At 35.0% G+C, this 18,025-nt stretch overlaps 1 protein-coding gene across 1 annotated transcript in view; it reads right to left on the reverse strand.

Moving 5' to 3' along the window:
- LAMA2 (laminin subunit alpha 2) overlaps window positions 1-18,025 on the reverse strand; it is an 886,276-nt gene that overhangs the window by 362,303 nt on the left and 505,948 nt on the right. The window contains exons 6-8 of the mRNA XM_064360706.1: window positions 16,411-16,500; window positions 14,614-14,731; window positions 8,078-8,256 (exon numbers count right to left, since the gene is read on the reverse strand). Coding sequence (XP_064216776.1) covers window positions 8,078-8,256; window positions 14,614-14,731; window positions 16,411-16,500 — 387 coding nt within the window. The remainder of the gene's footprint in view (window positions 1-8,077; window positions 8,257-14,613; window positions 14,732-16,410; window positions 16,501-18,025) is intronic.

Raw genomic sequence — 18,025 nt, forward strand, 5'->3', positions numbered from 1 at the left:
GTTTGATGGAGATAGTGTTGAATCTATAAATTACTTTTGGCAGTATGGCCATTTTCATGATATTGATTCTTCCTAACCATGAGCGTGGAAAGTTTTTCCATCTGTTTGTGTCCTCTCTTATTTCATTGAGCAGTGGTTTGTAGTTCTCCTTGAAGAGGTCCTATACATTCTTTGTTAGTTGTATTCCTAGGTATTTTATTCTCTTTGTAGCAATTGTGAATGGAGTTTACTCATGATTTGGCTCTCTGTCAGTTGCTGGTGTATAGGAATGCTTGTGATTTTTGCACATTGATTTTGTATCATGAGACTTTGCTGAAGTTGCTTATCAGTTTGAGAAGATTTTGGGCTGAGATGACGGAGTCTTCTAAGTATACAATCATGTTGTTTGCAAATAGGTACAATTTGACTTCCTCCTTTCCTAATTGAATATCTTTTATTTCTTTTTCTTGCCTGATTGCTCTGGCTACAACTTCCAATTATATATTGAATAGGAATGGTGAGAGAGGGCATCCTTGTCTAGTGCCTGATTTCAAAGGGAATTCTTTCAGCTTTTTCCCATTCCGTATGATATTGGCTGTAGGTTTGTCATAAATAGCTTTCATTATTTTATGATACATTCCGTCAATACCTAGTTTATTGAGAGCTTTTAGCATGAAGGGCTGTTGAATTTTGTTGAAGGCCTTCTCTGCATCTATTGAGATAATAATGTGGTTTTTGTCTTTGGTTTCCTTTATGTGATGGATTGCGTTTATGGACTTGCGTATGTTGAACCAGCCTTGCATCCCCAGGATGAAGCCTATTTGCTTGTGATGAATAAGCTTACTGATGTGCTGTCGCATTTGGTTTGCCAGTATTTTATTGAAGATTTTTGGGTCGATGTTTATCATGGATATTGGCCTGAAGTCTTCTTTTTAAGTTGAGTCTTTGCCTGGTTTTGGTATCAGGATGATGTTGGTCTCATAAAATGAGTTAGAGAGGCTTCCCTCTTTTTGTATTGTTTGATATAGCTTCAGAAGGAACGGAACCAGCTCCTCTTTGTACATCTGGTAGAATTCTGCTGTGAACCCATCTGGATCTGGACTTTTTTTGGTTGGTAGGCTATTGTTTGCTGCCTCAACTTCAGCCCCTGTTATTGGTCCATTCAGGTTTTCAGTTTCCTCCTGGTTTAGTGTTGGTAGAGTACAATGCCCAGGAATTTATCCATTTCTTCCTGGTTTACTGGTTTATGTGCATAGAGCTGTTTGTAGTAATCTCTGATGGTAGTCTGTATTTCTGTGGGATCTGTGGTGATATCCCCTTTATCTTTTTTATTGCATCTATTTGATTCTTCTCTTTTCTCTTTTATTAGTCTGGCTAGTGGTCTATTTTGTTGATCTTTTCAAAAAAACACCTCCTAGCTTTATTGATTTTTTGAAGGGTTTTTGTGTCTCTATTTCCTTCAATTCAGCTCTGATCATAGTTATTTCTTGTCTTCTACTAACTTTTGAGTTGTTTTGATCTTCCTCCTCTAGCTCTTTCAATTTTGATGATAGGGTGTCAATTTTAGATCTTTCCTTGTTTCTCATGTGGGCTTTTATTGCTATAAATTTCCCTCTCAACACTGCTTTAAAGGTGTCCCAGAGATTCTGGTAAGTTGTGTCTTCATTCTGATTGGTTTCGAAGAACGTCTTTATCTCTGCCTTCATTTCATTGTTTATCCAGTCAACAATCAGAAGCAAGTTCTTCTGTTTCCAAGTGGTTGTGTGGATTTTAGTGTGTTTCTTAATCCTGAGTTCTAATATGATTGTGCTGTGGTCTGATAAACTGTTTGTTATGATTTCCATTCTTTTGCATTTGCTGAGGAGTGATTTGCTCCCAATGATGTGGTCAATTTTAGAGTAAGTGTGATGTGGTGCTGAGAAAAATGTATATTCTGTGGATTTGGGGTGGACTGTTCTTTATATGTCTATTAGGTCTGCTTGATCCAGCTCTGCATTCAAGTCCTGGATGTCCTTGCTAATTACAAGGCTACAGTAATCAAAACAGCATGGTGATGATACCAAAACAGAGACATAGGCCAATGGAACAGAACAGAGGCCTCAGAAGCAACACCACACATCTACAACTATCTGATCTTCGACAAACCTGACAAAAACAAGCAATAGGGAAAGGAATCCATGTTTAATAAATAGTGTTGGGAAAACTGGCTAGCAATATGCTGAAAGCAGAAACTGGATCCCTTCCTGTCACCTTGCACTAAAATTAACTCCAGATGGATTAACAATTTTAACATAAAACCTAACACCATAAAAACACTGGAAGAAAACCTGGCCAAGACCATCCAGGACATAGGCATAGGCAAGGACTTCATGACTAAAACACCAAAAGCAATGGCAACAAAAGCCAAGATAGATAAATGAAATCTAATTAAAATTCAGAGCTTCTGTACAGCAAAAGAAACCATCATCAGAGTGAATCAGCAACCAACAGAATGGGAAAAAATTTTTGCAGTCTGCCCATCTGACAAAGGGCTCATATCCAGAATCTACAAAGAACTAAAACAGATATACAAGAAAAAAAAAAAAAAAACCCATTCAAAAGTGGGTGAAGGATATGAACAGGCACTTTTCAAAAGAAGACATATATGAGGCCAACAAACATGAAAAAATGCTCATCACTGGTCATTAGAGAAATGCAAATCAAAACCACATTGAGATACCATCTCACACCAGTTAGAATGGCGATTATTAAAAAATCCGGAGACAACATATGCTGGAGAGGATGTGGAGAAATAGGAACACTCTTACACAGTTGGTGGGAATGTAAATTATTTCAACCATCGTGGAAGACAGTGTGGTGATTTCCCAAGGATGTAGAAATAGAAATTCCATTTGACCCAGCAAACCCATTACTGGGTATATACCCAAAGAACTATAAATCATTCTATTATAAAGACACATGCACACGTATGTTCATTGCAGCACTGTTTACAATGGCAAAGACCTGGAACCAACTCAAATGCCCATCAATGATAGACTGGACAAAAAAATATGTGGCACATATACACCATGGAATACTATGCAGCCATAAAAAAATGATGAGTTCATGTCCTTTGTAGGAACTTGGGCAAATCTGGAAGCCATCATTCTCAGCAAACTGATACAAGAACAGAAAACCAAACACTGCATGTTCTCACTCATAGGCGGGTGTTGAACAATGAGAATATGTGAACGCAGGGAGAGGAACATCACACACTGGGGGCAGTTGGGTGTGGCTAGGGGAGGGACAGCGGGGGGTGGGGAGGGTGGGGAGGGATAAAATAGGGAGAAATGCCAGATATAGTCAAAGGAGAAATAGAGGCAGCAAACCACCTGGTTGTGTATGCACCTATGCAACAACCCCGCATGACATGCACATGTACCCCAGAATGTAAAGTAAAATTAAAACAACAACAACAACAACAACAACAAACAGAACCAGCACTCAACTCAGCAATCCCATTACTGGGCATATACCAAAGGAATATATATCATTCTACCATAAAGTCACATACATGCATGTGTTCATTGCAGCCCTATTCACAATAACAAATACATGGAATCAACCTAGGTACCATCATCAGTGATCAGTGGACTGAATAAAGAAAATTTGTACGTATATACCATGGAATATTACACAACGATAAAAAAGAATGAAATCACGTTCTCTGAAGCAACATGGATGGATCAGGAGGACATTATCTTAAGTGAATTAATGCAAGAATACAAAACCAGATACTGCATGTTCTGTCTTATGAGTGGGAGCTAAACATTGAGTATGCATGGAAACAAAGAAGGCAACAATAGACATAAGGGCCTACTTGAGAAGGGTGGGAGGGGATGAAGATTGAAAAACTTATTTTGCTTATTATCTGGGTGATGAAATAATCTGTACACCAAACCCCCATGACCATAATTTACCCACATACTCCCTGAACCTAAAATAAAAGTCGAAATGGAAAAAAAATTATACAAAGAGGTACTGCTAAAAACATAATAGAGGAAACAAAATGTAATACTGAAAAATATCTGTTTAACATAAAAGTAGACAGAAAAGGAAGAATAGGAACAAAGCTTTTGTGACACAAATAGGAAACAATAGCAAAACCCAATCATATTATTGACTATATTACATTTATGGACTAAACACACAGTAATTGTCAGTAAAAATAATCCATCTATTTTAGTCTTTTTAAGAAATCTACTTTTAAATGAAAATAAAGATAGGTTGAAAGTTAAACAAAATCAGAAAAGACATACCATACAGAGTAAGCATATGAAAACTGCTATAGCAATATTCATAAAAAATACTTTATGATAAAAAGTGATATCTGAGATTAAGTGGAGATCTTCACAGTTATTGAAATATCAATTTATAAGATCTAAAAAATCTAAAGATTCAAAATATTCTAAATATGCATGTACCTCATAACAGTGCTTCAAAGAATATGAGGAAATACTGGAAAAATGAAAGAAAAATAGGAATCCATATTCACAGATTGAAAAAATCCACATTTATTTTTTTACCAAGACAGACAATGCATTGAGCTGCAAGTTAAATTTCAATAAACTTCTAAAGTTTGACATCTCAGAGAGTACGTTCTCAGATCATAAACGTCCAGTGTAGAAATAAAAATTATAATATTTAATAAAGCCCAAATATTTGGAGATTAAACAATACAATCACTAGAGAAATTAGAAATTATGTTAAATAAATGATAACATAAAGCATTTCTGAATTCATGAGAAGCAGCTAAAGAACTGCTAGAAGGAAATTTATATTTAAAAGCTTATATGATAAAAGAAGAAAGTTTAAAATCATAATTTAACATTCCAAATTGATAGGTAGCAAAATAAAATAAAATTTAAACCCAAAACAGGTCAAATGAATAATATAATAAATAGAACAGAATCAATAAAAAATACAAAAAATAAAAACATAGATTTTTTAAAAGATTAAGAAAATTGAGAAATCACCCCTAACATAAGCGATTAATAAAAGGAGAAAAGCAAAACATAATCACCTTAAAACTTAAAGAAGAGATATCAGTATAGATGCTATAGACTTCAAGAAGATAATAAGGGAAATTTTTAAACTATCTATAATTTGACACTTTAGATGATTTGAACAAATTATTTGAAAAATATATCAAAACTTGACCCTCCCCAAAGATATTAACACAAAACCTATCTAGCCCTATGCCTAATAAAAAATAGCCAATGCATTTAAAGATGTTCTTCCCACAAAGAAAACTAGAGGCTTACATAGTTTCACTGGGGAATTTGTTAAGCATTTTAAAGATAATTAATTTTAATCTTAAGTTATTTTAGAAAACAGAGGAAGAGGAAGTTCATTTCCCAGATCATTTGTTGATGCCAGTATACCCCAATAAAAAAATCTGACAAAGATATTATAAGAAAATAAAATTATAGACCTATCCAATATCTTTTATGAGAGGATGTCAAAATTCTTAACCAAATATTAGTCAATGGAATCATCCGATATATAAAAATGATAATATATCATAACCAGATGGATATTAATTCAAAAATGCAAAGTTGGCTTTATATTTTAAAAATCAATTTGTGTAAATTGACCATGTTAACAGAGTAAAGGAGAAAATCCTTATGTACATTTTAGTAGGTTTCAAAAGGTATATGATAAAATTCAAAACAGTTTTGTTGTAAAACTCTCTGGAACCTAGGAATAGTACGGGACCTACTGAATCTGATAAAGTATGTATGTACATAAAAAAATATGCAGTTCACATCATACTCAATAGTGAAATAATAGGTTTCCCTTTAAAATTGAGAACAAAGTGAAAATGTCAGCTTTCACCATTTTTAGTTAACCTTGGCATAAAGATTGCAAAGGAAGAAGTAAGCCTGAAGGTAACACGATTGTTTATGTGTATGTTTCTCAAGTATGTAGTTTAAAACTACTAGAGTTAATAAGGATGCTATAGGACATAAAGTCAATATTCAAAAATCTTTAATAATTATATTAAAGAATTGAAAAACGTTTTTAAAAACAATTTTTTTACAATCATGCAAAGGAAAATACTAAAGATTAATTTAACAAAAGACATGTAAGATCTCTATACTGGAATAGTGACATGAATAAAGAAGATAGAAATAAATGAAGAGATATGCTATGTTCGTTGGTTAAATGACTCAATATTATCATGATGTTATTTTTCTCAATATTCGTTTTCTTTTAACATTAAATTTTATTTAATTGACAAAATTGTATGACATATTTTAAAATATATATAAACAATTGAAATTGTTATATCAAGCTAATTAACATACTACCTAACATAATTGTCAATTTTGTTCTGAGAACATATAAAATATATCCTCAGCATTTTTCAAGAATATATTGTAATTAACTATAATTACAATGGTGTATTAACACCATTCTGTACAATAAATATCTTCAATGTATTCCTACAATCTAACAAAAATTTTGTATTCTTTGACCAACATCTCCTCAAACTCCATTCTCCATATTTGTATATAGATTCTATGCAATAATCTTAATATTTTATGTAATTGACAAGTTGATTCTACAATTGTTTGCAAACAAACATACACAAAAAAACCCTACTATAGACAAAACAACCTTAAAAAGAAAAAATAAAGTTGGTATATTATATTACCTAAATTCTAGACTTATTAAAGCAATGAAGATAGTATGATAATAGCACATAGAAAAATAGATGCTTGAAACATAACTAAGTTTCTAAAAACTGATCCATGTAATATGATCAATTGATTTTTCAATGAATGGTGCCAGAACTTAAAGTTAACCATGTAAATCTGGTTACTTGTTTCACACCACACACCAACATTTACTTGATGTGGGAAATAGCTCTATAAGTTAAAAATTTGGTTTTTAGAATAAAAAAATAATATTTAGACTTTGAACATGTACTTCACAAGAGAAGATATAGGCAGGCAATAAGCCCTTACAATTAAAATTAAATCCATAATCAGATGCCATTTCACACCCACTAGATGACTAAAATCCAAAAAGACAGTCAACATCAAATATTAGAGATGATATAGAACCACTGGAACTCATGTAACTTTTTGGTGAACACATTATACATTATTACTAATTTAGCAAAACGTTGATGGTTTCTTATAAAGGTAAGCATCTATCTATCCTATGTAAAATGCATTCTACTCCTAAGTATTAACATAAGGTAAATAAAGACATGACTATAAAATAACTAGTAGAAGAAATTATTTGTAGAGGCTAAGCTAACACTGGAAATGATCCTAATATCTATCAACAGGAGAATGGATTTAAAATTTTGATATGTTCATTCAGAGGAAATATTACTTAGCAATTTCTTTTAAAAAAGGAACTACTGATGCACAAACAGCATGGATAAATCTTAAAACACTATGTTGAGTGAAAGAAGAGAGACACAGGCTAGTATATACTGTATGATTTCTTTTTCTTTTCTTTTTTTTTTTTTTTGAGATGGAGTCTTGCTCTATCGCCAGGCTGGAGTGCAATGGCGCAATCTCGGCTCACTGCAACCTCCGCCTCCTGGATTCAAGCGATTCTTCTGCCTCAGCCTCCTGAGTAGCTGGGACCACAGGCACGTGTCACCATGCCCGGCTATTTTTTTGTATTTTTAGCTGAGACGGGGTTTCACCATGTTGGCCAGGATGGTCTCGAACTCTCCTCAGCCTCCCAAAGTGTTGGGATTACAGGCGTGAGCCACCACGCCCGGCCGTATGATTTCATTTTTATGAAATTCACTAATAGGCACAACTAATTTATGTTCTAAAAATCAGAACAGAGTTTGCCTAGGGGTGGGATTGACTGTAAGGAGCCATGATAAAACTATCTGGTGTGATGGAAATGTTTTATCTCACATCCTCAAAGATTTAAGTCAGTTTCAACAATGAAATGTTCCTACTCACCTTTAATTTGAAGTTTAACTTTTTGAGAAACTTTCAAAATTATTATATTTTTGTATAAAACATTTTTGTATGAAAAAGCAAAAAATAACCCTTTATAAAGAAAAAGCATACTTTACCCCTTTGGGTCTGAAGAAGCCATTAGCACATGTCTCACAGTTTATACCAGCAGTGTTTTGGGTACAATTAATGCAGACACCCCCTCCAATATACTTTCCACGTATATTCAAACTCAGATTTCTTCTGGCAACATTTTCATCATAATAGCATTCTTTAGCTTTTCCATGACAATTGCATGCTGGATTAGGGAAAAATAAATTAATAAACATTAATTTCAGGTTTCAGATACATTTAAAAATCATTCCCGTTATACATAATAGATTTTTATACTATGCAGGAAAGTACATTTAGCATACACATGCACAAAGATATCTGGACAGTATCTGAATTTATTGGATGTCTTAATAAATTCACATTAATTTGAAATAATTAAAACATACAAATTAAGCGCAAGCATATGCAATTGCCATTATTTGATTTTGACTAATGAAAGTGCAATTTTATATGATTCAACTAATAATTTCCTATTATGACAAATAATACATTATTGAATGATGGCACTGAACAATTAACAGCCAGGTAATCTGTAATGAATTATTGCTATATGGAAATGTCTGTGTTAGATCCTATGGATAAGGAAGAATATGTATAATACATTTCTCTCTGTTAATACTAATAACAACTAAAATGTATTTAGGTTTTATTCAATGCCAGACACTGTCCTAAGTGCTCTATACTTATTACTACTGATTTTAGTCCTTAAAAATGCTTTTAGGAATAAAGTATTATTATTATTATTAACCTATTTTTGTATACTCTTTCCACATGTGTGTGTGTGAACCCGAGGCCAGAGAAGTGAAATAATTTGCAGAAGATAATCTAATCAGTATTGGAAACCAACCTCTGAAGCCAGACTCCAGAGTCTGCTAAAGACTGCCGGAATCCCTTCACATTCTACCTGGTAAACAAGATAAGATACATGACAGGTGCCAAGCAATTCAGACAAACTGAGAGCTGGTTTACTTAGTGGCTAAGATCTTGCTATTTTGCACTCCACTGTCTTGGATTTCTGTGTGCTCTCCACTACTTAGTTGTCATGTGATGTTGGAAACTTCTTAATTTCACGAATGCTTAGTTTCCATATAAAACATGGAGTGGTCAATAGCAATGACTAGATTGGGCTATTTAAAAGCACAAGTGAGATAATGCATATAAAATCATTAGCATAATGTCTTATAAATAAGTTCACGATTGATTTTTCTTCTCTTCATCCTCCTTGTCTTTTTCATGTTACATTAGAAGAATTCAAAGAAGTGAAAAATTATTTTCTTCAGAAAGGATTGGGTAAGACTTTTTAAAATAAGAAGAATTTATATTAGGATAGAACTAGGGATGCAGCGTCTCTTTCCTACATGAGATGTTGAATTTCTTAGGAGTTCTAACAGTCATTTCCACGCGTGTGTGTATGTGTAGGTGTGTGTGTATGTGTAGGTGTGTGTGTAGGTGCCCTTGTATGCATACAGCTCAATCCTTTTATTCTTCTGCAAAAGAGAAGGGGCATTTGTATATTGTTCAGAACTGTCTCATTTTACTAACAGTAAATCACGGAGCTCTTTTCATATTAGCATGTGTATCCACTAATGGTACAAAGGGTACTACTTGAATGAAGGTATTTACCAGGTCTCTATTAATGAACAATTACACAGTTTCCATGTTTCTCCTTTCCAAATAACACTGCACACATACTAGGAAAACAAGGATTCAGGGTGGAGGGAGGAGCTCCAATATTAGAAATATTTCCTATTTGCCAGTTGAGTGATTTTGAGGCAAAAAATCAAGTCCTAGCATCCTTTTAGTACTTTTCTCTTATACATGTTTTGAGGATGCTGAGCAGAATGCCTGAAACATACTAAATACTGAGCTCAATAAATGTTAGTAGCAGTAGTGGTAGCACTTGCGTAATAATGACAAAGATCATGATAATATTCCCTTTACATCTATATGAATACCTCTATCAGCTAAATTCCTGGAAGCATAATTCCTAGTCAAAGGGGGTGTAAAATTTAAATTTTAATCACTTAAAAAAATTCCCCTTCAGGAATACTATGACAAATGGCTTTTCTTCCAGTAGAAATGATAAAACAGTTTCTCCATAGCCACCAACCTTGTGTGTTATCAACCCATGAATACAATTCCTGGACATAATAAGCATTCAGATATTTGTTGAGTGGATGAATGAACACTTTGATAAGTTAAAAATAATATCGTCATTGTTTTAATTGGTACTTCCTTAATTATTAGTGTGATTATCTTTTTATAAATTATTTGTCATTTCTGAGAAATACCTGTTTTGATCTTTACTCATTTTTAACAGGTTAATTAACGTTTTTCTTATTGATAGGTAAGATCTCTTAATATAGAAAGGTTGTTATACCCTTGTCATGTTCGTTGTAAATAACTTTCCCAACCTGCTGACATTTGATTTATAATATAGTATTTTTGCTATGTTAATAGAGAGCTTCAAACTTTAGGGAACACATAGTCATAAATATAAATCACTAGGCATTATAAGCAGCTTTATATCGTTAGGACAACATACAAGAATTCCTTTTTTTTCTTCGGAAAGACAGTGATATGGTTTGGCTCTGTGTCACCACCCAAATCTCATATCAATTGCAATCTCCACCTATGGAGGGAGGAAGGAGATTGGATCAAGGGGCATTTCCCCCATGCTGGTCTCATGATAATGAGTGAGTTCTTACAAGATCTGATGGCTTTATAAAGGGATCTTCCCACTGCACTCTCTCCTCTCTCTCCTGCACCATGTAAGACATGCCTGCTTCCCCTTCCCCTTGATTGTAAGTTTCCTGAGGCCTCCCTAGCCATGCAGAATGGTGAGTCAACCTCTTTCCTTTATAAATTACCCAGTCTCTGTGGGTAACACCCCTGATGGGCACCAAGGAAGGAGAACTGTCCAGACCCCTGGCACAATTAGTGCCTGAAGAATATCTTAGTTTATGGTGTTATTGCTCAGCTGTTTCCTTTATATAATCCTGCATATATAATCATATATTAGTTTATAGAATTAGTGCTTGAAGTATAACTTACTGCTTATATATATCTAGTTTGTATAATTATATTTAATACTTATATCTACTTAGTTCTATATAATCTTTCTATATAATCATATAGGTATTATAGTCAGAACTGTACTGACACATTTAGTGCTGATTTATATAATCCTTCTATATAGCCATATAGTAGTTTGTAGTAGGAAGAATGCCTAGAGCAGTCACAGAACAGAAGCAGTACACGGGAAAACAGCCAGACTAGGACAAGAACCAAAGATCCAGGCGGTGGAATCCCTGCCTGAAAGGGCATACACTGTATGGCAGGCTTGGAGCAAGAGCCTCTCCTCCTAATAAAGGAGCTGTAGTACCTTGCATCCAGTTCCTGTGGAAAGTAGGCCTCAGGCCTGAGATCCTGGAAGTAACCAAGGGAGAAGAATCCCTCTGGTGTGACCAGTCACAGCGACTGTACACCCTGTCAGTCTTTTCTCACTTCTGTGCTAGCTCAAATCATCCTCCCATAAATATCTTAAGAGAAGAGCATAAGTCTGTCAGCTCCCACTGCATTAAGCTTACAGAATCCTTCTATTAGAAATCCTTTGACGTCTTGAGCCCCCGATAAGAAGTGTTGCGCACGACACCTTTTGCACACAGCGCACCTCATTGCCTTAGTGACCTAATGGAGGTGGACTCCTTTTCTGCACACGACCCTCTACTACTGTCCACAGCACAGCCCCCTGCTGCGAATGGCCCACCTCTCTGCCCAGGTGACATAATGGGGTGGCCCCCTCGCTTGTGACTCACGTGATTATATATGCCCTATTACTAAGCCTATAGATGATGACCTCATGCACAACCCTGCCTCCTGCTTATACCTAATAAACACAGATGCTCTGGGGCATTTGGAGGCTGCCGCTGATCTCCGCTCACAGGTGGTGTGCCCCCCCGCCGAGTCCAGATGCTCTTCATCGGTTCTTCAGTGTCCTGTCTCTTTACTTCTTGGATCCTGCACCTCAATACAGCATGAGGGACACCCCATGACTCTGTGGGGCCCAACAGCCCTACAAGTCTCAGGTAGTATCTTTACAGCAGTGTGAAAGCAGAATAATACAGAGAGGGTCTCACTATGTGTCTCAAGCTGGCCTCAAACTCTTAGGCTCAAAAGATCCTCCCACCATAGCTCCTTTCCAGTAGCTAGGATAATAGGAGCATGCCATTGGACTGGTTATGAATTCTTAAAAACTTTGTTGTAAAATTTTCAAGAAACAGTCAAAACTTCTGCTGCCAGTATAAGCAGAGGAAAAGATAAAGTAATGTAGACTTATTCTCATACTACCTAGAATTGATGTTGTCAAGAGTGTTTAAAACTATGAGCTACTATAGGTAAAACACAGATGCCAAAGCAACAGTCCTTCACACACTCTGTGCAGCCAGGACCCTATACCTATAGCCTCACTTGCTGTCTGTGGGCCGCAGCCTACCCAGCTCTGTCTGTAGCCTTCAAGAATATGGCTAGCAACTGATCACGAAGCCATGTTTTGCTCTGTCATCAGCAACTTACTATTTCACAGAACGTCCATGATATATCATATTAAACTGTTCTTTAGTATAGGCTTAGCAATTGAATGCATATTCTATGCTCTTTAGAGATATATCTTGTCTTCTGTAAGCTAGATTGATGAAAATCCAAATTAAACTCAAATGAATTAGAATGTGATTATTCATTTTATGGAGGGATTTGTCATGTCACAGAAGGATTTTTCTAAATATTAAGGTGATTGGAATATAATTCAACTTGGAAAAGAGTATTTTTACATAAGTTTTTAGGAATGTATTCATTGCTGAAAGTGTGATTTTTATCTAATGTTTTATGGCTAAGACCATCATCTTGAATTTCTGGGTTTTTAAAATGTTTATTTTTCAGTTTGGAAATATGACCTCCCCTCTTCCCTACAGGGAAAGAAAAATGTTTCACAAGCCCACTATTTAAAAAACGTATTATCGTAGCAGTTTAAAATGTCTTGCTTTGCTTAGTCTACTTCTATTGCTAACGAGTTGCTCTATTCTTTTCGTTTTGTATTTAAACATAGAAACGCAAGGAAAGAGTGGTAAAGGATTTTGCAGAGCCACTTAACATTAGGTGACTATCACTGTGGAAAGCATGTCAGTGGCCACAGAAAGACTCCTCTACCTTCAAGTGCTGCTCCCACATGTGATTGCTGATAGTCCACAAACAGAAAAGAAATTTAATTAAAATTTAAAGGAGCATGAGAGCAAACATCCCTGGATGGCATTACATTTAAAGCTACTCTTAAGAACAAATGTCTGTACTCTATGGAGAAGCTGTGGAGAACTGAGGGATTAGCCAGAACATGGCTGGAAGTAGTTGAAGCAAACAAAGGCTGGGCCTCCAGTGGTCCCCCACCATGCATGGTGAGTGATGATCTAAAGGTGGCTCAGTCCTCCAGATATGCCTCAGTAATAATGCGGGATTTCTAATCCATAATATCTTTATAAGCAGGCAAATACAAATCAAAAAGCAAATGAAATGAGTGTAGAAAGTGGGGAGACTTAATAGCATATATACCGAATCTCAAACTAAAAAGAAAATACAGTCATCCCTCAATATCCATGGGGATGGTTCCAGGACCTCCCTCAAACACCAAAATTCAAGGATACTCAAGTTCCTCTTATAAAGTGGCATAGTATTTGCATACAACCTATGCACATCCTCCTGTATACTTTAAATTACCTCTAGATTACTTATAATACCTAACAAAATATAAATGCTATATAAACAGTTATTACATTGTTTAAAAAATAATAACAAGCAACAGTCTGTACAAGTTCAGTATAGATGTAACTTTTTTAAGAAAACATTTTTGATCTCCAGTTGGTTAAACCCATGGATGGAGAAACCATTGATATGGAAGGCCGACTTTATATCTTATAGTTAGGGAATGTTTTGTGATTAAGATGTGTTATGATTCAATAGTTTTAAAGACCTGTCATGTCTGACACGTTATTCATGATAAATGTGAGTTAACTTGTTATTCAAAGAATATATGGTGTTGGTATTAATTTAAAATGTCTATCAAGCTGTTTTTGAAGGCCATATATACTTAATGAGCTGAAAAAATGTGGTTAGGGCTGATTTACTACAATATTAATATTTGAACTCAGTTAAATTGGACTTCATACTAGTTTAGGTTTACAGTTCAGCAGAAGACTATTTTTAGGTCTCTTCTTGGGTTGAGAAAATCTCCAGGAACACAGGTTTCTCCATGATACGTATCACCTAATAAGACCAGTTGTCACTATCAGGCTATAAAGTCATCTGCTGCATTTCTTAGATATTTCCCTTTAGAAAAAGCTAGCCATATGGACTGTCTTCAAAGTGATAATATAAATGAGTATTTGTTGACACATTTGCATAACCAGCCATTTTACTGTTTTTCGTTACTGGCTTTTTTTTTTTTTCTTGAAAAGGAAGAATGACATATTTTGTTGGCTTCTAAAGAACATACCTTCACATTCAGTTTTAGTCAGAAAAGTTCCAGCTCTCCAGGGTTTCTGATGGAATCCTGGACAGCACTGATCACAGCTATCACCACATGTGTTATGCTCACACTCACAGCGAGATTTCTAGTCAAAAAGAGGGAGAAAGCACAAATTTTAACCTTATTTAGAACCATAAAGAAAGCCTCTTTCTAAAGGTACTATGAAGGAAAGGGAAAACATCTGGACTATGTACTAAAATGTAAAACTAGTCAGCCTGGAAAAAAAGTGGTGCCAGGCTTGAAGTGGGTGTATTTTATCAACATCAGCTTAAGGAAGTCCATGCTGGTTCTGGAATCACTGGGTTTAGGCTCAGAAGAAAGCAGGAAGGCCCAGCTGGGAGTGGTCTTAAAGACTGAATTCTCCTTCTCTGAGGCCTGGGATCTATGTGTTTTGGGGATTGATGTGCTTATTTTAAGGCTCCCCTCAAAATGTTGTTAACATTTTTGGATGTGGAAAAGAGGAGGGAGTTGATTCCTAGGCCTCTCAGGGTACAGCTCAAACAGAAATCTAACGTCCCTGGAACTAAATATCCTGTCTGTCCTCTAAATACTGTCTCAATTTACCTCATGGAATTGGCCTTCTAAGGCTGTCTTGTAGACTTTTGTATTTTACTTTTTTTTTTGAGACGGAGTCTCACTCTGTAGCCCAGGCTGCAGTGGTGCGATCTTGGCTCACTGCAACCTCCACCTCCCGGGTTCAAGAAGTTCTCTGCCTCAGCCTCCCAAGTAGCTGGGATTACAGGAGCCTGCCATCAATGCCTGGCTAATTTTTGTATTTTTAGTAGAGATAGAGTTTCACCATCGTGGCCACACTGGTCTTGAACTCCTGACTTTGTGAAACACCTGCCTCAGCCTCCCAAAGTGCCGGTATACTTTTAAAGTCTGGGAAACACTGCTCACCAGTACACCTGATAGAAAGCACCCATACCAGGCAGAAAGCAACACTACAGCTTTGCCCATATAAATATGTTAGTGTACTTTAATCTTCCTAAGAAATAACATTATAATCCAATAATCAGAAAACTAGCTTTGAGTATAATGTCATTTGCATTACAATATTTGAAAAAAAAAATCTGTGGCTCTATCTACATTCACTGATCTTACTATTCAATGTATTTTTCCATGTACTATACAGGAGATGAGTGTGGATTTCACCAGTTTGTCTATGACAGGAAAAATAGATGCTCATTCATCTTCTACTTTAGGTTATGTTCACTTAAATCACTGTCATTAATGAGAAAAAATCTATCCAAAAGCATTCTGGCATTTTCTGGCTTGCCAATATCAGTGCTCTCTTGACACTCTCATCCACTCCACCCTCTCATTGCCTCTGCCCTACTTTATTCTCCTGTTCCATTGCCACTTACATATTTACTTCCCTGCACATTTTTTATTCATTTGTATTAATTTTTTGATTAAAAACTTTAAAAGAAATGGTCAGGTTGATTGATGGCAGGCATTCTCTAAAGCTAAATCATGAGGCAGGCTGTCATAGCTAGAGAGGTTTCAAAATAGACCAGTTTGGAGCCTTTTTGAAAAAAAAAAAAAAAAAAACCTAATCTGTTTTCTGATACTGTGATGGCTGATTTCAAAGTCTATCATCCCAACTGCCAACTCTTATTTAACCCTGGCATAGATTTCTGTTACACTGCCTAAGTGGGGACCTGACACCCATTTACAGCGTTCTCTGTCAGCAAAGACTCTCATGAAACATTTTACAGCTCAGGGCTTCATTTTGCCTAAGCATCCTATAAATATACATACATTTGTCGCTGGATCAAGTGGACAAGCCCTGGCATGACCATAGCAGATGCACATCCCTCCAACCGAAATATCCTTGACTGAGTAGTAATACTGCAAAAAGCAATCCAGAGAGAAATCCTGTTAAGACGACTGCAAGGTGAAAGTAACAAAAGGGGACATTCAGTAAAAACTTTATTTTCTGATTTTATCCTTAGTTTGAAGGACATTTATGTTTCTTGAGGACAAGAGAGGACTCACGAAACCGACAAAGTAACTCCTAGCATTATAATCTTAGCCCAAAGGAAGAGTGCCTTTAATTTAAGCTCGGTGGGCATTTTAGAAATGTCTTTCTCCCAGTCAGCTATGGCTGAGAGTAGTTTTTATCAGGGGCTAAGGACAATTACTCTTCATAAAAGTTGTTTTACATAGTTTCTTGCAAGAAACCCTCTTTTATTGTGATTATAGGAACTGCAGTATTCACAAATTATATGCATGCTATTTTACTTGATGGATTTGAAAAGAATCAACAAAATTTAGAGAGAAATTGTGCTCAAAACAATATATTCCTTAACCATATTAAGAAGAAAATTGAAAAGTCATTAACTGTAAGCTTGTTGTGCAGAACATTTGCATTTTTATATTATTATGTTCAAAAGTCCATACAATTACCTTTTTATATGAAGTTAACATAGAGCTATGTGACTAATTATTTTAATCTACCCAGCTATTTTTTAAGGATAATTATGGAGGCTGGACTATTTTAAAATTTTAATTAATATGTATATAATATTTCATAATTGTCAGAGCACTTTAAATTACCATATTCAAATAACCATCTTAGTGTTAGATAGTTCTATTATTCCATTATACACACAAAAGAAAAAAAACAGAATTAACAAGAATATGTAGATGGACACATATATGAGTTCCCTAACTAAAAAATCCCCCTTTTCCAATTTACTTCATTTCCTTTATTTGTTTTTGTTATGTACATATAGTGTCTTTGAAATTATTTTCGTTGTGTTATCTTATTTGATATACCTAGACCTTGAGCTAATGGGACTGGCTAGGGAGTTTGGATAGTAGAAAAATCTTTTTTTCATCTAACCTCATCACTTAATAATATACACACAAATAGAGATATTTGCTTAGAAAGCTGCTACAGTAGTATTTGTAAATGCTTTTAATATTGGGAAATCTATTTTAAATATAAATGTATAATGCTTTGCTTTTGAGTCATGAAGAGGAGCTGAAATTTGCTATCTTATTTTTATACATTTAAATTTAGATGTAGTGTTTATTAAACTTGAGTACTTTCAAAAAATATTTATATGTTGACTTATAGTGCACTATTTTAAATGCTCATATAAGATAAAGTTATAAATAATAGTTGTGTACCCCAACACCCACTCTGCCTTCTGCAAAAGATGATAGAAAGAGCACTAAATTATTTTCATTGATTTTTTTCTCTGATAGATATACTGTCAAGAAAGATTAAATTTCACTCCAATATTATTTGGTCTTCCTTGGTGTATATGTTTAAGTCACGCCAAAATTATAATTAAAAATGTTTTCTTAAACATGTGAAAAATCTAAACATTGCTATAAAATAATAATTAGTTTTGCATGAGACAAT

The sequence above is a fragment of the Aotus nancymaae genome, unplaced genomic scaffold (genome assembly GCF_030222135.1).
Source record: "Aotus nancymaae isolate 86718 unplaced genomic scaffold, 86718_ANA_hifiasm-v0.15.2.pri h1tg000040l, whole genome shotgun sequence".
Lineage (NCBI taxonomy): Eukaryota > Metazoa > Chordata > Mammalia > Primates > Aotidae > Aotus > Aotus nancymaae.